Source organism: Motacilla alba, chromosome 14 (assembly GCF_015832195.1).
Source record: "Motacilla alba alba isolate MOTALB_02 chromosome 14, Motacilla_alba_V1.0_pri, whole genome shotgun sequence".
NCBI classification, from domain to species: Eukaryota; Metazoa; Chordata; class Aves; order Passeriformes; family Motacillidae; genus Motacilla; species Motacilla alba.
In genome coordinates, this window is record NC_052029.1 from 10,030,233 (window position 1) to 10,051,364 (window position 21,132).

The following is a 21,132-nucleotide window of genomic DNA, read 5'->3' on the forward strand; positions in this document are numbered from 1 at the left end:
CCATCTGTTCTTTGTTCTTTCCTTTTCTGCTAAACCTTTTGACATCAAAGAAAAGAAAATGCTGAAAAATGCTCCCTTTGAGAGCACTCTCAGCAGTGAAAGCAGCAGAAAGCTGCCTCAATTGTCCTTTAGTGGGCAGATGATAGTTTAGAGTTTGGATCAGCTTCTTTCTGCAAACGTCTCTCCTCTCCAGCTGAATATGAAATGGAGAGCTCCAAAATACCCCCTTGAAGGGCATGGTAATTTCCTTGAGACTTTGTCCCCAGCACAATGAATCCTTTACTGTGCTGGTGGCTCTGTAGTCAGGAGGAAGCTCTTGAAACCCAAGTGTGGCTCTGAACTGTTAGGAGGGGGCAGGGGGAAGAGCTCTGTGCATTTTTAAGGATTTTTTTTTCCCTTTTGCTCAAAAGTGAACAGTGTACTTTGGTAGCTCTTTCTTTGCTTCCATTGTAATTTTTGGGTAACGGGATGTTATGCAGGAAATTCAGATAAAGTGATGGATGATATTTGACCTTGGTGTCTGGCACATGCAGTCTTGGTTTTCTGGAGCTGAGTGATAAACCAGAAGTTCTGCTCCATATTTCTGCTTTCCTCTCACTGAGATTTTTCATCTTTATTGGTTTTTTCCAAAAGTTCTTGTGAGATTGGAAAGAAGTTTTGGGAAGTAGGGTATATAAATGTTTGAATAATAACTTCAAAAGCAAGACAGCGCTTCAATTTTGGAGAATGCTTGGATCTTGGTGTCATGGGCATAAAGAATTGTCCTGCTCTGTGCAGCTAAGCTCACAACTCAGTCCTCAGGGACACTTTACATGATTAGTGTATTGGCTTTTTAGCTGGAGATCCTTCAGATGTGAACCTTTAATAGAATCAGGCTTTTCCTATGGTTAGAATAATCTTAAAAATCTTCAAATGAACTGTTTCTTGCTCTAAAAGCATTAATAGCCTGTTGCCTTTGATCAGAACTATTTTCTTCCAGTGTAGCAGAAGGGTTTTTAAATATAGTTCTGGAGTCTTAGTGTGGAGGTGTTCTTTGTGTTCTTAATAGCATGTTAATGTTGTGTAGGTCAAGGGCAAGGAGGGGGACAGAGGGTTTGATACTCTAATTTTGCTACCTTGAATATGTTTTTTGGTGTTTCTTCCTGAGGAGCGATGGTACAGCCTTCATTCAAAGTGTATTTAGAGGCATCAGGATTTTTTTAGGTCTGTCTCACTGGGGAGAAGATTGTGCCCTATTTCTCCTTCTATAGAGAGTGGCAAGAAACTTCAGCAGCATTGAGAAGAGAGAGCAAACTGCTTCCACTGCAGTCTGTGCTAGGGTCTTCTGTGAAAATCCCCATTAAGGATGAGGGGGAAAACTTCCCATCCTTTTTAGGAATAGGTGGTCCAAGTAGTGAAATACTTCAGACCAGTGTGTGTTAGCTTGAGAAGGGTGTTTTCCAGTTCTAAGTCCTGAATAAATGTTTTGGTTTTTTTTTTAACAAAACCACTGTTTATATAGATTAAGATGTCTGCAAAGCAGAGAGACTTTGTACTCAAATAATGTTTGGTCTTGTATTTTCCTTTCTTCCAGCTGAAGTGATTTTTCTTCTCAGATGGGCTCTCTGTGACACGAGCAGAAAGACTAATTGAACTCTCTGTGTTTCCCATCTGCCACTGGGAAACAAAAGAACAACAAAAATCCTAAAATAGGCATTCAGCAAACTAGAGCTGCTCTTGTGGTGAACTGAGTGACTTTTTTTCCTAAGGAAAATATATTGATGTGTGTTTTTACCTCTTGGTTGATTCACATTAGCACAAAAACTAGTTGCAGTTTGAGGGTACTTTCCTGCACTTCAGAGATTCGGGAGATAAATGATGCAATAATTTTGTCACTTTGATGAAATGATTTACTCCCACTGCTCACTAGAGGGTAGGCTTGGGATTTTAATAAGAGTGTTTTACAGTGATATTGCAGTAGATGCACTGCCCACAGCAGGCAGAAAAAGAAAAGGGAATATTACATCCATAAATATGAAACTGTATTTTTCATTATAGACTTTTTTCTTACAGAAGTGGAAAGGATTTTGTACGAGCTGGTTTTTTGCTCTGTTTTAGGCTGGTAAACTTAGGTCTTTCACTGAAAGATTTTAGCATATCAGTTTATTGTGGATACACAGTGAAATATGTTAGGTTATATGTTCTCTGATATTTATTTAAGTAACAGAACAGCAAAATGAAAGCAATCCTAAGGTGCATTGTTTTCTTTGGCATTAGAATCTTGGGTTAAAGAAAAGAACTTAGGAGAGTGTATGTGTGGAATGACAGGAACTCTGCTGGCTAAATGAATATTTTAAGTTGTTTTTAGGAGTAAGTCTTTTGAACAATCAGAGTTTTGAGTGGTTTAATTGTGGTTGAAAAAACTTCTTTAATGCAGTAATTGCTGTGTGCACATACTTAATTCACTCTTGGCACACTTGCAGGCAGATGCTTGTAGCATATTTATGTGGTCAAATTTTCTGAGCAGTGCTCATGTTTGTTTGGTTTTTGGTATTTTTCTCAACTTAGGAAAATATTGAATGTATATGACATATTGAAATGGAGGTTCTGCAAGAAAATTGAAACTAATTTTTAAGACTTAATTTTCTGTTGTATTGAATAATACTGAAGATTCTGTTCTGCTGTAGCTGCACATCTCAGAAATACTGAATTGTCATTCTCTGGTTTTTTTCAGTTGCTTTTTCACTTGAGACATGTTGAGCTTAAAATGGCATCTTCTAGGGAGTGAAGATGAGTTAAAAATTCAAGTCTGTTGGTTAATTTGCATAGTTTGGGATGCCATAACTAATGAGGTTTACTGAGAGTAGTTTGTCTTCTTATCCAAGTGTGTTTAATCTTTCATTGTTGTGGCACTGAAGTGAAGAGCCGTCATTTCATGTATGTGGTTTACTCATTTTCCCTCTTTTGGGAAATTCAAAGACATTTATTTATTTACTATTTGCTTTGTCTGAAACTGTAGTGAGAGCAGTGTTGGGAAGGTGGTGTTGGTGTGGCCCAGAAAATGTTCAGTATTGCAGTGATTTCTATTACAGAATTGCTTGCATAACGTTCTGAAGTCCGTATATTGACCTTGAGAAAGTTCCTTCTTCACCTGCATGTGGATTAAAGGATATATTCTCACTCTGGGAGACTGTTGAAATTGCAGTGAAAAGAGCAGGCTGTTTGCATAATATTGTCATTTTTCTTGGACTGCTGTGGCTGTTCTTCTTGTAGTGTCTTTCAATTGTTGCCTAAGACAGGAAAGAATAAGAATTTTCTTGCAGCTGAGAATTGTAATAATAACAATTTTCTTATTTGTCCTGCGGTTCCTCACAGATTCTATGTTGTATCCTCAACTGGGGCTCTTTCATTCATTTTAGGAGTAAAGAGTCTCCACTGATTTTAAATAAATAAATAACTTGTAATGAAACAGGTAGAAAGTTATAGTGCTATAAAGTAAGCCTACTTTTCCTCTTTCTCTAAGTGGTCTGATGTAATAATTTGGGGTTTTACTGCTTTCTTTCTCTGCAGTATGTCTGGTTGCAGTATATAGAGAATTCAATACAGTAATAGTATTTAAATTTTTCACTACATGCTTTGCAATGTTTGTGTGACTCGAAAACAGGAAAATCTTAGGAAGTTTGTTATGTACTAAATAACAGAATATTTTAGAGTTGTATACAGAAAAGAGGTAGCAGATTCTGACAGGTTTAAGTTATTGCTCTGTATAATGCTAGGACTTTGCAAAAAGGTTTTCTATAGAAAATAGAAATATTCAGCAGAGCCTGTCTTGTAAAGGCAGTTCAGCTTAGTGGGGGTGTGTGTGTTTGGTTTGCACTGTTGAATTGGGTGATTTGTTTTTGTTTGGCTTTATTTTTTTAGATTTTGACTTCAGTGTGCCAGGATCAATGAAACTCCACAACCTTATCTCCAAACTAAAGAAATGGATCAAAATTCTGGAGGCCAAAACTAAACAGCTTCCAAAGTTCTTCCTCATAGAGGAGAAGTGCCGCTTTTTGAGTAACTTCTCAGCTCAAACTGCGGAAGTAGAGATACCTGGGGAATTCCTTATGCCAAAGCCAACACATTACTACATCAAGATAGCAAGGTAACCTAAAAATTGCCTTTGGTAGCTATAATTTTGGAAATAGAGAAGAAAATTAAAGCCCTCTTCATCCATCCATCCAGCCAGCCAGCCAGCCACTCTGCAAAAGTAGATAGATATTTTATAGTAGATAAATATTTTATATATGTGTATTCCATATATAGTCAAACGTTGATGTAAGACCTTTTTAATTTATCCTCCTTCTATAATTTTACATTTGATCACTAAACTGCTGCACTGCTCAGAACATATTTAGTTTTCTTGTACCTTGCTGTAAGTTGAGATCTGTGCTTTGATTGTCATCACTAGAGATGTTGTTGTTCAAAAGAGTTACAGAGCTGTCTCCTAATGCTCCTGGCAGGTTCATGCCCAGGGTGGAGATCGTGCAGAAGCACAACACGGCCGCTCGCAGGCTGTACATCCGCGGGCACAACGGGAAGATCTACCCCTACCTGGTGATGAACGACGCCTGCCTGACGGAGTCGCGCCGCGAGGAGCGCGTCCTGCAGCTGCTGCGCCTCCTCAACCCCTGCCTGGAGAAGAGGAAGGAGACCACCAAAAGACATTTGTTCTTCACAGGTACTGCAAGGAGAGAGATCTGTGTTGTTTTGAAATGTAAGTTGCGCTCGAAGGTTAAAATGGCTGCAGGTTTTTGAATATTCAGAAGGTAAATTCACATCTGTCTGGGTGATTAGTCTTGTCTGGAGCTGCAGCACCCCACTGGAGGAGTGCAGCTGATTGCGTGGGACCTGGGGTGTTTTTAGAAATGCTCATGTGCATTGCTTATGATATCAAGTGCACTTGTGAATATTTAAGGCAGAGATGCTCACTGGGCCTGTTGTTGTGGAAATGGGCGCACATACTTCAACAACATTGAGGTATGGGAAATATGACAGGAAATACAACATTTAGAGACAATTGAAGAGGGACAGAATGAAACCTTTTCTCCCCGAGTTGTGATATAGGAATATTGAATTTCTTTTATGTCTTCCACATAACACAGAAGAAATACTTTTTCTTTTTGCTGCTGAATTTCATCTAAGCAAAGTATTACCCTCTTTCCTGACAATAAAGAAAAATAGGAAGAAGGATGAGTGCTCAATTTTTTTTTGAAAATACTGTTGATATTTCTGTTAAGATAAAAAAGCCCTCTACTGTAATTCTTTTTCACCTGAGCTTGTAAATTAGTTATGAGCTCAGCATTTAAGTTTTCTGTTGACAGGCCCCAGTTGATTATCAGGGTTGTGTTTTAAGGGCTGTTGTGTCAGCATTTGGGCTCTGATGAACTCAAATTTGCTTTACTCTCTGTGCCCCGCCCCCTGCACAGTGCCGCGGGTGGTGGCAGTGTCCCCGCAGATGCGGCTGGTGGAGGACAACCCCTCCTCGCTGTCCCTGGTGGAGATCTACAAACAGCGCTGCGCCAAGAAGGGCATCGAGCATGACAACCCCATCTCCCGCTACTACGACCGGCTGGCCACGGTGCAGGCTCGGGGCACGCAGGCCAGTCACCAGGTACAGCAGCAGGGCTTAACACAGGGCTGTCCCCTGAGCCCAGGGGCAGTTCCATCCAGGGCTGTCCCCTGAGCCCTGTCCCGGGCAGTTCCATCCAGGACTGTCCCCTGAGCCCTGTCCCAGGCAGTTCCATCCAGGACTGTCCCCTGAGCCCTGCCCCGGGCAGGTCCATCCAGGGCTGTCCCCTGAGCCCTGCCCCGGGCAGTTCCATCCCTGGGCCATTTCATCCAGAGCTTTCACATGCACCCTGCCATCCCTGGCCAGCTTCATCCAGGGCTGTCCCCAGCACCCTGCCCTTCCCAATTTCATCCAGGGCTGTCCCCAGCACCCTGCCCTGTCCTGCCCCAGGCAGTTCCATCCCTGGGCCATTTCATCCAGGGCTGTCCCCAGCACCCTGCCCTTCCCAGTTTCATCCAAGGCTTTCCCCAGCACCCTGCCCTGCCCAATTTCATCCAAGGCTTTCCCCAGCACCCTGCTCTGCCCAGTTTCATCCAAGGCTTTCCCCAGCACTCTGCTGTGCCTTGGCAAATTCCCCCCAGCGCTTCTTCAGAATTTAGAAAGTTCATTATATACTAAATAACAGAATATTTTGGAGTTTAGAAAAGAGGTAGCAGATTCTGTCAGGTTTAAGTTATTGTTATATGTAAAGGTAGGACTTTGCTAAAAGGTTTTCTACAGAAAATAGAAATATTCAGCAGGGCCTGTCTTTTAAAGGCAGTTCAGCTTAGCAGGGATGTGTGTGTTTGATAGATGTCATTAGATGTCAGACAGATATGTGGTGCATGGGTGGTGGTTGGATTTTTTGCATGTATTTTGATTTTGCATAATGAGAACTCTATATCTCTTCAGAGTTTTAGGTGATCTTGGAATGATTTTATTTAAAAAAGCTGTATTTGTATTGCTGGAAGTTGTTTTGGGTAAATGCAACTGAAAACAGGCAGGGTGCTGATTGATTTTTTTTTTTTTGCTCTCTTGTATAGTGCTTTAAAAATAATTAATTGACAGCATGGGAAGCAGCATTTCTAATTTACATAAGCAGCTACAGCATGGTATGTGAGGCAGGCTTCCCATGTTCTTCTAATATTTCTCTTAAAATTGCCAGTGGATCCATTAATCTAAGCCAAACAGGAGCAATTGGGCAATCTCACCTAATAAATGAAGTACTCAGAAAGAACAAAGCTCTCTCTCTCTGTAACCTCCACCAAACAATCAGCTGTGATGTATAAGGTGGTTTTATGGTTTGTTGTTTTTTTTTTCAGTTAGGGTTAGTGCAAATTCATAGATAAAATGCCAGTCCCATTCCAAATACAGCTATTAGAAAATACACAGTAAATATGTATTACAGACATAGTTTAAACAATTCTCAGACTTTCTTTGTTACAAAATAAAAATGGAAATGCTGTTTAACACTTGTTTCTGTGTTCAGAATTCTTACATTTGAAACTTTACCGGCCCTGTAATTGAAGTCAACATGACTATCATGCTTTCTGGTGTTACAGAACATATCCTAATTTTACTTTTCTTTCTAACTAATGAGGCTAGTATATGCAATAGTAATTAAATATTTTGGTAGATTTTATTTTTTCTTTTTTTTTTCTTTTCCTAAAACAAGATACAGCAATTAAGAGCAGGTTGGTAGTTGCTCTAGGTCAATTTGTCTGTTGCTAAGAAGTGCACATTAAAAATGGCTTTTTCCAAGTAACCCTTTTGCTGTGCAGGTTCTCAGAGACATCCTGAAGGAGGTGCAGAGTAACATGGTGCCTCGCAGCATGCTCAAGGAGTGGGCCCTGCACACCTTCCCCAATGCCACGGATTACTGGACCTTCCGGAAGATGTTCACCATCCAGTTAGCCCTCATTGGCTTTGCAGAATTCATCTTCCACTTGAACAGGCTCAACCCTGAGATGCTGCAGATTGCCCAGGTGGGCTTCAGTTTGCTCATTCTCTCGCCTTGGATCAGATGGATATTTGCACTGTGCTTTTGAGATGAGTCGAAGTTCAACATAGATAATTAACAGTGCATTTCAGTAGGCTTTTTATTTCTGTGAGTGCACATCCTGCAGGGAGCACTTTAACCTACAGTCCCCATGGACATCAACTCTGCCTTCTGTGGTGAGAGTTTAGAACTTTGAGAAATTATTCTTAGGTATTTGAACTCTTCATGTAACTGACTGATAAGTCTCTCTTTTTAGTCTTCTTTCAAATATATTGCTTTCAAAATACCTTTGTGTTAAATATATAAGGTGTAAGAAAAATAAAGTATAGAGCTTCATTTTCTTAAAGGTCTATACCCCTTTTCAAATACCATTCTCTTTTGAGCATATCCATCAAGCTACAACTCCTATTAATCATAATCATGATTTTTTCTGTTTTAACCCAATATTTAAAATGAGGTTTGCCACCTGAAAAAGAACAAAGGTGGTATTTATTAAAGTCTCAATGTCATTTTAATGCATGGAGAGCTATAGTCTGTATAGCAATTAAGATTTTTTAATCCCTCTATTAAGCGTTCAGCTGTTTACCCACTGTGAACCTTGGGCACTGTATTTTGTCCCAGAAGTCTACTGGCAGTGACTCCATACAGATCAGGATCCAGAGGAATCTATTCCTTAAGTTTGGTATTACATGTATTTAGTAAGGGATTTGGACACAACGTTTTGAGAGAAATACTTACTTTTGTGCATGCCATTATTTATAACTTAATTCCTCAAAAGTTATTTGGCTAAACAAGTGAGAAGCCTTTGAAGTACTGTTGGAACTCAGCATTAACAGAAACAAAACCCAGCTCTTTTGGTTCCATGAACCAAAGTCAATTCCTTTAGTTGCTTTTGTGTGCAGCATTCACATTTTCTGGAAAAATCCTTTTGCCCAGGATTTTTCTCCTGGGAAATTGAGAAGCCGCAGAGAAAAAGGAAAACAATAATTATGTGATTTGCTTCTCTTGTGTTTTGCTCCTTTGGAATGTGTTTGGAGATTGTTTACCAACAAGTGATTGTTTCATTGGTTTTTGCTGTGAGTTGTTTTGACTTAACGGCCAACTGGGGCCAAGCTGTGTCAGGACTCTGGAAAGAGTCACGAGGTTTCATTATTATCTTTTTAGCCTTCTGTAAATATCCTTTCTGTATTCTTTAGTATAGTTTAGTATAGCATTCTTTAGTATAATATAGCATCATAAAATAATAAATTAGCCTGAGAACATGGAGTCAGATTCATCATTCCTCCCTGCCACGAAGGTCCCTGCAGATACAATATTTGTGCACCTTTCTGTTAATCCCAGGACACTGGCAAGCTGAACGTGGCGTACTTTCGCTTTGACATTAACGATGCCACAGGAGATCTGGACGCCAACCGTCCGGTGCCCTTCCGGCTCACCCCCAACATCTCCGAGTTCCTCACCACCATCGGCGTCTCGGGGCCCCTCACTGCATCCATGATTGCAGTGGCTCGCTGCTTTGCACAGCCAAACTTCAAGGTTTGTATACCTTTTCTGCAGGTTTGTGTTTGACAATTTATAAACAAAACAGCACTTTTTTGATGATGGTAGGAGCTGCCTGCTTCCTACCTATTTGTTTTAAAATTTTACCCTGAGGTCATCACGAAGGCCAGCTGAAATGTTGGAAATGTTTTATGTTATGTGTAAACATTTAATTTGACTCAGGCTGGACACATAAAAGTTTGCTTTAGAAGCTTAAGACTTTTGGAGTTGGCAGATTAATACCAGTAACTCAACTCAGTGATGAGAAAAACCAGGGAAGTATTTGTTGCAGGCATTTCTTTTTCATCCAAGGGTAGAACTGGTCTATATAGCATATATGTGTATATATATTAGATACATATGTATGGATGTTGTAGTCAGCGTTCTTTCCCCGTGTAGCAGAAAATAATATTCCCTGAGAGTGTAATGACTGCAAAAATACCTTCTAGCTTTTCAAAGAGTTCCAAACCTTTGCCCAAGACTTCTGTCAGTGTGTGTGTTGTAGAAGCCATGAATTTAGTGGAGTAATTTAAAAACAGGGTTTACACAACTGTATCTGTATATCAATATCTTAATATATGTCATTAATTTCTGCAGGAGTCATTGTATTGTGTTTTTGTAATGGAAACTTTTTATGAAAAGGAATACCTGGAGAGAAAATAATAAAATGTTTGGAAGCCACACTCATCTTGAAAAGCCTGAAATTGCAGTGTGGCACCAAAAGTGTCAAAATACTGTTGACTAGAATCTAGTTACAATTCTGTAATCTGATAGAACCTTATCATTCTTTGGATTAAGTGCAATAACCTGATTTTTCTTCTTCATATAGGTTGATGGCATCCTAAAAACCGTGCTAAGGGATGAAATCATTGCATGGCACAAAAAAACCCAAGAGGACACCTCCTCTCCACTGTCAGCAGCTGGGCAGCCTGAGAACATGGACAGCCAGCAGCTGGTTTCTCTGGTTCAGAAAGCTGTGACTGCCATCATGACTCGCCTCCACAACCTGGCCCAGTTTGAGGGAGGGGAAAGCAAAGTCAACACTCTGGTGGCAGCTGCCAACAGCCTGGACAACCTCTGCAGGATGGACCCCGCCTGGCACCCCTGGCTGTGACATGAAGCTTTCAGCAGTTTGAGGGGGGGGTTTTGTTGTTTTTGTTGTTTTGGGGTTTTTTGTTGTTTTTATTTCCTCCTGTTGTTTGTGGTGTGAGCCATATTTTGTGTTAAGAAAATGTGAAAAAAGCTTTCCAGAAGACAGCTGACCTGTCACGCTGCGTTTTGTCAGTTTTCATTCTAGCTGTGTTTACAGTAGTATGGTGTTTTTACTGGTTTTAATTTCATCAGGAGACATTTCCTCCTGTTTATGCAGTTGATATGCAACAGTGGCTTTTGCAAATAGATTAAAATGAAGAGAGAAAAATAATATACAGAAAAATCTAATTTTATGATGAAGGCTATGAAACTAGCATTGTTAGATTTAGGGTCTGCCATTCATAATAACCTGCAGGATATAAATTTTTTATACAATAGTGATTACTTAAAAAAAAAAAGAAAAATACAGTAATCCCAGTTAGTGAATTTTCCTCTGTGAAATTTTACTTAATCACTCTCTTCATAATGCCAAATTGAAGGCACAGATAAATGCTCTTAACTTTTAAGTTTGCTTCAAATTTACATGAGCAATGTTGCTTTGTACAGACAATTTTGTACCAAATGTTATAGAGGTAGATTTTGTTAGGCACTGAGAAAATGATGATCAAATTGTGCTGACTTTTCCTGGAGCACAAGCTGTGTACAGTAAAAGTGTAAACCATTTAGAGTATTTGGTTTAGTTGTGGACAGTGTTTGGGGGGGAAGTTTATAAGAGGATGGAAAAAGTCATCCTTTGATACCTGTATTTGTCTGCAATAGAGCAAAAATGAATTCTTATCAAGTTCTCTTTACTGTTTAGAATTACAGTAGCTTCTTTCGAATGAATTTGTTCCTCTGTAATTTAAGAAGAGCAGTTTAATGTTTCACCTGTCTTTCTGTTGTGTTAGCATTTTTATAAAACCTCAGTGTTGGGAATGTTCAATTTGTACAGAGTGATTTTTTCCAAATAAATATTTTATAAAACTCTCTGTGGTATTCATTTTATGTATAATATATTTAATATTATCATATGAGTATGATTTTGCTTCATTATATGATGGATGAAGCAAGCATGGCCCTGCTTGGTGTTCCTTTTGAGTCAGAGAATTTTGCTCTGTGGCACTATGTACAAGGGGAAAGCTCAAATAAATCAGTGCTAAGGACTATATAAGCATTTGGAAAACAAACATCTTTTTTTTTTTTTTCCAAAGACTTACTTCTTTATCAAAATCATGTTGGCAAGAATAATCTTATAAAACACAGCACTTCCTGCATGTGTCACAACATGCTCTGTCTGCAGTCATTCACAAGTGAGCTCAGTGCTTTCATGACTTGAAGGGAATTGTTGCCTTCCCTTTATTGAAGATTGTAATATTTGCAGCTGTGAAATACAGCACACACTGCACAGAGGAGATGCAGGATCATTTCTTATTTGCACATCTTGGATATGTCTGAGAGATGACAGCATTCCCTGACAGGAAGTCATCAGATAATTCCGCCACTTTTTGTCCATGATAGAAATCTTAATGGGAAAATGCGAATGTGAGTTGAAACAAACTTTGTTGTTTTTATATTTGTGACATCTCTCTTGCTCTTGGCATCATCTCAGATATACTCCTGAAAGAAGACGTGGCATGTGAGGGAGCAGAGAGTTATTTTAAAGGGCTCTCTGATGGTGTTAATGTGCAAATGTTAATACCTGGTTCTCTTCTTTTATGAGCATATGCTATGGATGCACCTCAATTTGTGAGAAGGCTTACACAGTCTTAACCCAGAGTTTTACCACCAGCTCCAGGAGATAAAATTGAAAGCTTTTAGTTATACATGAGCATTCTTCAGAGCCTGGGGGATATCTGACATCTCTTGTATCAGCAGCAGCTGTCCATTAGCAGGAAGGTGGTTTGACAAAGTACAGGGTAGGAAGTTCCTGATTATCTTCATGGACATGTGACATCTATCTTAGCTGCATTTAATTTTTTATGATTGTAGATAAGGGTTGCCTCTGTCTTGTTAGAGATCCATGCTCAGAATGCATCTTGCTGAGCAAATACTTGGAAGTAAACTACATTAAATGTCAATTCACTAAATATTCCCTTCAAGGTTTCTTCCCTCAGATTAGATACACAAAAAAGGCCCATGTCATTACTCAGTAAAATCAAGCACTTGAGAATTAAGAGAGGTCAAATTTAAAATTCTCTCTGAAATTTGTGTATATGAGCATTATGCCATTCTGAAAATTCCTCCTGTTGTGTTTATTTTTTAACCTCTGTAGTTACAGACAGATTTCACCAGATCTTCATGAGAGTAACTAGTCACAAGCCCTTGACACCAAAGTTGTGCCAGCCATATTTCATTTAAAACACAGAGATATACATGTTGGTAGGCTTTGGCACATTTACCTGTGTTGGTGTGAATTGGGCACTCTGAGAGGTCACTCAAGGCACAGAAATGTTAATAAATAAGAAGAAAGTTTGACATGAAAACCTGGATAGAAATGTAAGCTGTGGAGAGTATATGGAGAATAAATAGCTGTCAGGTTTCTCAAATTACAGTTTTGTCTCCTGACTCTTGTAATCATGATTAACTCTGTCTATTAGATGATGCTGCTGCAATTTAACTTTTTATTATTGCACTCTGCTCTCGAAGTAGATTATCAGAACTTGTTTGCTTAAGTGAATTGTAGTCTGAAACAAAAGCCTTTAACAGGAGTTGAGTGTTTGAGTCCACCCTCTGAAAGTGAGGTGCCACTTTCCTCTCCTGTAATTGGGCTGCCCATGAATTGTCATGTAGAGAGTGAGCAAGGGATTAGTTATTACTGGAAGATGATGACTCAAAGTGTTTCAGGGGCAGACAATGAAAGCTCTGTTTCATAATGGCAGTTGAATACAGTTGCTTTTAAGGCTCTGATCTGTTTCAAATATGATGTATGAAATGTTCCTTTGTGGTGTAGAAGCCTATTCAGAGAGAAGATTTCACACTTACAGGAGCTTTTAATCAGCTCAGTGTGGGTGCATTTCACATTTAAGAGGTTCAAGAGAGCACATGTGAAACAAGTGGTGACTTGTATATGGTTTATCATCATCATCCCTTGACTGTGTTGGGTCTCACTGTCCCTGTGTGCATGAGCTGTGAGCCAAAGGCCAGTGTCACCTTACCTGGGACCTCCTAAACCAGGGCTCAAGGTGCTGAAATGCAGGGAAAAAAAAAAAGAAAAAAAAAAAGAGGAAGTCTGTGAAATTGTTATCTTAGACTTTCATCTCTTCACTGTGGCTTTTCCATCTTTAAATGAGCATTGCCTTTCCCTGAGAGCTCCAAGCATGGGTTGTGCTCCCTCTCTGCCTTCAAACTTCTCCCTCCCCTGTTATAATCCAATGCTTTACTCTGAGAAATCTTTATTTCTTCCAATTCCCTCCAGAAAACATCACATTACTCCAGGATTGGAGCATCCTGGTTCCAGCTGGGGCCCCTCAGCAGCTTGGGAGCTCCTGGCACTGCATCCCCCCTGTTCCTGGGGGACCCCTGGGTGATCCCCGCCAGCCCTGGGGAGACAAATCCTGGGGAGGAGAAGGGAAGGAGGGAAGGGATGGCTGATGGGTACCATTATGTCCTGCCCCTGTCCTCCAAGGGGAGTGACTGAGTGGAATCCACTGCAAAACCAGGGAATTTTAGACAAGGAAGCAGAAATGGCAGAGGCGAAGCTGAGCCCGGTGAAACAGGAAAAAAGAGGCAGCCCTAAGATTTGTTTCTTTGTTTGTTTCCCCTCAAGAATGGTGTTTAATGTTAATTGCCAACAAATGGAGTGGAATCCCCCAGCCCAGACTGATTGGCTAAGGACAGTGAGCAGCCTGGTAAATGTTTTCTGCTGGGGTAACTTGCTTTGATGGCTGGGTCTGGCTCAGTCAGGGCTCAGAGGAAAGCACAGGACATCATCAGGGAAACTTGGTAAGGGATATTTTGGTGTTACAAAATGTATTTTTTATTTGTTTCTTTGTTGTGTTTGGGGTGTTTTTGTCCTTTGGTGATGCTTTTCACTCTGACTCCACTGGAGGACTACATGTGGTTAATATAGTCTTTGAAAATCCATCTTGAGTGAGCTGTAAAACCCGTGCTGACCTTGTCTAGCCCTGGAGGATCATGTCATGCTGCTTGTAAGAAATGAGGTGGCAGAGTTGGCTGTGTCTGTGCTTCCAAGGGAGAAGCACTAACCAGTGTGGGCACTTCCCCCTGCCCCCTGTTCTGGCAGTGTGGTCTGGGCAGAAGCAGCTCATTTCTCATTGGCTCAGCAACACAAACCTCACTAGAGCTTTGTATGAGCACTTATCTTGCCCTTTAACCCACAATGGTTGGATTTCTTGGAAGAAAACACTTAACTGTCACAGAAACCAGCTGTCATAACAAAGCACTGGTAAAAGCCCATTTCCAATCCACCTGGTTGTTGTGCTGAACATGATGTTTGGTGCATTTGGAGGTGCTGTTAGCTTTGGCCTGTTAAGTTCATGCGCACCACACCCTCATACCAGGCTTCACTTGCTGCCTGCAGCCTGATTTTATTTATTTTTTTGGGAAAGGATATTTATCCAGGCTCTAAAATACTGTCAGGATTGTACCTTAATCAATCAGGCATTGCTTACCCTCAGCCCAGCCCCTGAGAACTGTTACAGTACCAGCTATATTAGAGAAGCTTGCTCAGTCTGATAGCTGGGAAAGGACAGACCTTTGCTGGCTCTGTTTCTCTTGATACTAACACATTAATTACTGTCTCTCTCCTCTCCTTGCTGCTGCTTGTAAGAAAGTGGCATTAGAACCTATTCTGCTTATTCAGCAAGAGTTCTCATCAGTAGCAATTCATAAACCACATTGGAGTGGGTCAGTATTGCTTTACCATCCCTTGAAGCAATACCAAGTAGCACAGAACTTTTAATTGAGGTCTGGTGGTGTCACTGAAATGTTGTTTCTTTGTGTAATAGCTGCCCCTATTCCTTTCTGTAAGACAAAAAAAAATAGCCATTATCAAGCAGAGAACAGTGCCATATTAATATTCTGTAAATTAGGAGCATCCATTATTAAAAAGTCTGTTTTTTAACCTCTCATGCAGTACACTGCTACCATTTACTTTATTTTAGCTTGAGCATGTGAAGGAGCTACTCCCCATCTTTGTGAGGTTCTGTGGAGGAGTGGGGATTGGGACTTCAGGGTTCCTTGTCCAACTCTGTGTGTGGTGCAAACCCTCTGGTATGAAGTAAATCTGTGGGGGAAAATTGATATTTTTAATACTTAGGATATGTGTGTGTTGTAAAACATAGTGGCTTTGTGAGTGAAAAGAAGTGTCTCCAAGTTAAAACAATTTTCTTGCCTTTCTTGCTTAGGTACTGCAGTCTGGGTGGTCCAAACTCAATTTTGTTGGGATTAAATGAATTTAGAGAAAGTTTTCTGGGACAGTGTCCAAAATTCTGTGCTCTCCTATGGCCCCTTTGGCCTCTTCCCCCTTCCCCTCTATCTGCCTGGCAGAGACAAAATGCATGGGCATGCACAGACCCACAGGAGATGGCACAATGACAGTCAAACTGAGGCAGGTCAGATGAATTTCCCCTGCAGGCTGGATCTGGTTTCCAGATGTGGAGCTGGATGCGCCCTGTGTGAGATGTGCTGCCCTTGCTTTAGCCTTTGGAAATTTCTGGAGAGAAAAGAGTAATTTCTTACTGCGGCCTGTAAACTCTTGGTGAAAGTGTTGGGATTCTTTTGTATTCTGGAAATGGATCAAAAATGGAAGATTTTTAAAATGAAACAGAGACAATGGGGAACTGGAATATTGAGGACCCTTCCTCTGACCACCTACTACCTGTTTTTGATCTGTGATTTGGGGAACAGAAAGACTTCCTGAGCTTTTAAGAGTCATGCAAAAAAATAAACATTATTTTAGGGTGAAATGATGACTTGCTTGTCTCTGCTTTGGCTGTTTCACTGAGCTGGTATGTTGTGAATGAGGTAACTATTGAAAGTGCCAAAATGCTTGTTTTATTCCTCCTGTGACAGATGTGATGCTGTAGAGCTGTGGGATGGCTCAGTACAGATATGAATTCTGTGTGCAGCTCTCAAACAGGCTGTCAGTCATGCTGGGGAAGATACCTAGCTCAGTTTAGCTTTCATTCATGTGTATTTCTTAGGCATTATGTGTACTATGGGATTCGTCTGTTCTTTTCTGTGACCTGAATGAAGATATTTTCCTGTGCTAACAGTTACATCCAAGGGTGCTCAGCTTCCTTTGCAGCACTCTTCTGTAAATCCACCTAGAAGGAGAACTCAGCTTTGGTAACTGTGTTTTTACCCCACACATGTTTTTTTTGTGAAGTAAATTCATAGACTGACACAAAACTTATTCTTTAGGGGGGCTGATTTAATGTCAATGTAAATCAATTTAGTGTCTAAACCCCCACTTCTTAACAGGAGGTTTTATCTTAGAAAACATTTAGTAACTTTTTAGGCTGTTTCTGAATAAGACTGGATATTTGGTTAGGCTGTGCTTGTGTAGCTCTTGGTATTTATTGCAGCATGACAAGCAATGCTTGAGAAGAGGATTTTCACCAATTTTTAGTCCTGTCTTTGTAAAATATCAGAACCATAGATTTCAGGGGTTTTGTTAAGAGCAACATACACAAATTAATGGCATAATCCCTCACCCCAGATTCCAACAAGACAAAACACAAAGACAATGCATTTCCTTTGCAATGAATAATACTGCTTCTAGCTTCTCACTGTTTCTCTTACTTTCAACTGTTGTTCAGTCAAAAAATAGCCTTGAGTTTTCTAAAGAGCAGAGTAGCTTTGTCAGATCACAATCTTAAAAACCTCACTATTATTTACACAGACCTTAATGTAGATGCAGAATTGGAATTATCCACTGACTGCAGTTCATTCTTGGAGGAATGCAGCTGAATGTTTGGAAACTAAGTTTACAGTTCCTCCATGTGAGGATGTGAGAGAAGCTCTGACACCTGCCAGCCATGGCACAGGCTGGCAAATGCCAAGATCTGTTTTGTCTTTCTCATTGACTCACTTTGTCACCTTGGTTGAGTTGCTTCATTCCATCCTCCTTCTGATTTCCTTGCTACTCTTCTAGGTTTTTCTTAAAGGAAAAGCTTGGACAGAGCTTGACACAATGCAGGACCATGTCTTTAAGTGTCTCTGATGTGTAAATAATGTGTGGCACTTCAGCTATGATTAGTTTCATCACTCAGGAGCTGGATACGCACAGAAATGTTACCCCTTTGACATTTAGCAGAATTGTTCCCATTTAACTTATCTCTGTTTGGCACTTTTGAAGTATTCTACTTTTCTTAGAGTGGAAGAGAACACAAACACACAGGTTAATTGCCTTAGCTGCAAAATTTTTCCTCTCTGTATTTGCAAATTTGGTTAACAATTATATTCCTATTTTGCCTGAATCAATGGTAAGAGCTGCACACTTGGAGTTGTGTGATTCACCTCTCTGTATGCTTTTACTGTTATTCAGAAGCAGCAGGGATAAATGCTCTCAGCTGAAGCAGTAGATTACAGAACATGAATCAGTGATAAAAATGTGCAAATGGACCTGACATCAGTGGTGTAGCTGAAATATTTTTTCATGATTGCTCTTAGGGATTTGCAGTATCTGTCCCCACCATCTTTAATAGGTAGCTGTTCATGAATCAAATAATACAATTTCAGTCAAGAAGCAACCTGCCAGTGGGAGGAAGTGCATGAACATAAATTACATAATTAATATTCCTCTTGCTTCCATGCATTTAATCACAAAATAGCAGAAGCCAGAAGATACAAAATAAACCTTAAAGGCATCATAATCTTAAACAACAGTAGCAACACACCAACATGTGCCCTGTAAAATAGAAAAGGATTAGTAAAAGAGTGACACTTCTTAATTTATTTTCCTCTTTTGTGATCATTAGGCAATAACACTAAATTAACTTACTGTATTTGCTTACCAAGTCAACAGTTCTTGAAGCAAAGCTGCAGAGAACTGGAAACTTATTGGGATACAAGGATGGTACCTCCTCTTATTAGAGGAGAAGCAAATAGAGGGGATTTGATCTATATTTTCTTAGGGCAACTCTCCTTGTGTGATAGATATAACTCGATGCAGTGATGTCTGCCTGAATTTGCAGAGAGCCTGCAACAATAGACCTGAAGGAAAAAGTTTGTCATCTTTTGGAGCTGGTTGCTGACACTGAGGTCAGTCACGGATTTTTTTAGTTGTGAACTGTGTTCCTATTTATGAAAGAAGAGCAAGAGTCATGCAGTGGATTCATCATCAAGCAACACAATTTCTTTTGTAGTCAGTCAATAATCAAAATAAAATTAATTCTTTTTGCCTACGAAGGGATATCTCTAATCTTTTCCCTTTTTGGTGTACCTTTCAAATGTTTAGCTTGCCTTGGAGGTACAGGAAGCAGAACAAACATTTAGTGCTTGAGTGTGGCCATAGATGTGTCATTTGCAGCAGATGACAAGCAGCGTACCTTGGACAAAAGACACTGGCCTAGGGAAGAGGGTACTTTAGGTTTAGATGTTTTAGATATTTAGTTATGGCACGGTGTGTTTGCCATTGCCTTTTGATCCTTCAGCAGTGATTTTGGCTGTGTGCTCGTTTTCCCCTGGGCTGAGCCATCCTGGTGTCCGTTTGTCCCTGAGGTCCCGGAGCCACCTCCAGACCCAGAGGCAATGTCACATTGTCACTGATGATCTGCCACCCTCACTCAGCCTGGCGAAGGGCAGAACTCACCCTGGGTGGTGGAACAAGAGGGGAATTTGTGCCCAGAGCTGTCAGGGTGGATGTGGCCCTGTGGGTGCCCTGCACAGCCAGGGCTCGGCGCTGCAGCTGCACAGGGACAGGGGATGCCAGCAGAGCTGGCTCAGGACTCAGCTGCATCCCAGAAAATGACCCTGGAATCTTATTTTTGTTACTTTAATTCTGTATACATCACAAACAAACAAGCTATAATGGGAAAACCATTTTATCAATATCCTGTGTCAATGATATGGAGATTAAGGGCAGCTGGATTCCAGCACAAGCACAAAATGTTGGGCAGAGCATTCCTATGCAATTTAATCCTTTAATCCATGCAGTAAATAAATGTTTTTGATCTGAAACACAATCACTTTGATTACAGCAGCAGAGGGGCACATTTTTTATTCTGCATATTTTTTATTCTGCTATGTGGACTAAATAGGAAAAAGACTGCTGGGGGAGGTTTGACAGGGTAGGCCCTATAAAAGCACTCTCTTCCTGCTATTTAGGCAAATTAATTTGTGGGTAAGGGTGCTGTCATTAGCAGAACAGACCAAGGCAATGTTTCTTGTCACCCATCTCTCAAGCATGATCAGTATTCTCCCAGAAGAGTTTTGTTTTCAGAAATGTTGCTTTCAGAAAACGATAATATTGTTGTTATTTTTTAAACTATCTTCAAATGAAAATGATTTTGATTTTTAAAATATTCAATGCATTTTACAATGGAAAATTTTACCTTCAAAGTCCGGAAATAGTAAAAATCAATTTTAAATTTTTTTTCAGTTCAACCAGACACTTAGTCAATTCCAACTTTTTCAATGGGATGCTGTTGGGATGTTCTCAATTTTACAAGCTCTCCATTTTCATGTCAAATTAATACCAAATCTTATGCTTATTTTTTAAATGGTAAGAAAATAGAACAGTTGGGCTTTCTCACTGTGCTAGGGATGATTTGTATTTTCAGCTGACCTACAGCTGGTATTTAAAGGAACCTTATGCTTTGGGGCTACCCAATCAAAATAATTGTGACCCTTCTACAGTGATGGGGGAGCAGATCACTGTAATTAAAGGTGGTGAGTTATTTTGAGAGTATAAATTTACATGAGGTAAAGAAAACAAAAAGATTTTTGGACAGAGATGCATTTAACAAAGAATTTGAAAAGTTCATTCAGAAAATGATGAATCTTTGCACACCCTGAGTGCAGCACTAAGTAAGCAAAGCAGCAGTCACTGTTCCCAGACTATATGGAGGTATTTATAAAAATGGGGTATGTATGAAAAAGAAATGAGGGGAGCTGAGATGTTTCATTCCAAGCTCCTCAGCCCTGGCTGTTAATTACAGTGGAAGCCCTGTCCAGGTTCTGTGCCAGAGCTGCCTCCTTGCAGGGATGGAGCTGGAAACTCCAGGGACAGAGCTGATGGGCTGGAAGTGAAGGAGAGTTTGAGTAGGATGGATTATAATAATCTAGTTAAATTAATTGAGATCTAAATGGGGGCAGGCCTTTGAACATCTCCTCAGTAAATATTGGCAGGATTTAGGGAGTCGAGTTTAGTTTGTCCTTCACAGACACCTCTTGGCATCTCTGTTTTGTGTTTGCTGTGTGGCTCTTGAGAACTTCTGGGTTTTAGCTACCTCTTACTAACGACAGTGGTACAGTTCAGAAATCTCAAGTTTATTCTTGGTTTGCTCTAGTCCATTTTATTAGAAGGGCCACTGGGCCCCTTAAAACCAATGTTACTGTCCAATGCCTGATTTCCCTCTTTCTCAGTTTTGTACCCAAACCTGTTGCCCTTTTCCAAAATTCAGAAAATATCATCCCAAGTCACATGTGGATCCAACCTTGGTGGCTCTTGAGAGTTTATTTAAATTATGATTTGTTTGTAAAACCCTTTTACTTGAAGTGTTATGGAGAATATTATTCTCATTTATTTTTCTTTAAAGAGAAAAAAGAAAGTGTTGTGGATCCAACTTTATTTTTAAGACAATAAATAATTATTTTTTGATTTATCAATCCCTTGTGATGTCTCACATAGATATTTTTAAGTGTAGAGCTTAAACTTTTTGTGAAAGAACTGTCATTTTCTTTATTTACATGCTGCCCACTACAA

At 40.0% G+C, this 21,132-nt stretch overlaps 1 protein-coding gene across 2 annotated transcripts in view; it reads left to right on the forward strand.

Moving 5' to 3' along the window:
• Nucleotides 1–11,228, forward strand: part of LOC119706882 (transformation/transcription domain associated protein) — a 76,196-nt gene extending 64,968 nt beyond the window's left edge. For both annotated transcript variants that reach the window (XM_038151071.1, XM_038151072.1), the window contains exons 67-72: nucleotides 3,901–4,126; nucleotides 4,485–4,702; nucleotides 5,451–5,635; nucleotides 7,354–7,557; nucleotides 8,913–9,107; nucleotides 9,940–11,228. In XM_038151071.1, coding sequence (XP_038006999.1) covers nucleotides 3,901–4,126; nucleotides 4,485–4,702; nucleotides 5,451–5,635; nucleotides 7,354–7,557; nucleotides 8,913–9,107; nucleotides 9,940–10,224 — 1,313 coding nt within the window. In that variant the 3' untranslated portion in view covers nucleotides 10,225–11,228. The remainder of the gene's footprint in view (nucleotides 1–3,900; nucleotides 4,127–4,484; nucleotides 4,703–5,450; nucleotides 5,636–7,353; nucleotides 7,558–8,912; nucleotides 9,108–9,939) is intronic.
• The last annotated feature ends 9,904 nt before the right edge of the window (nucleotides 11,229–21,132 follow it).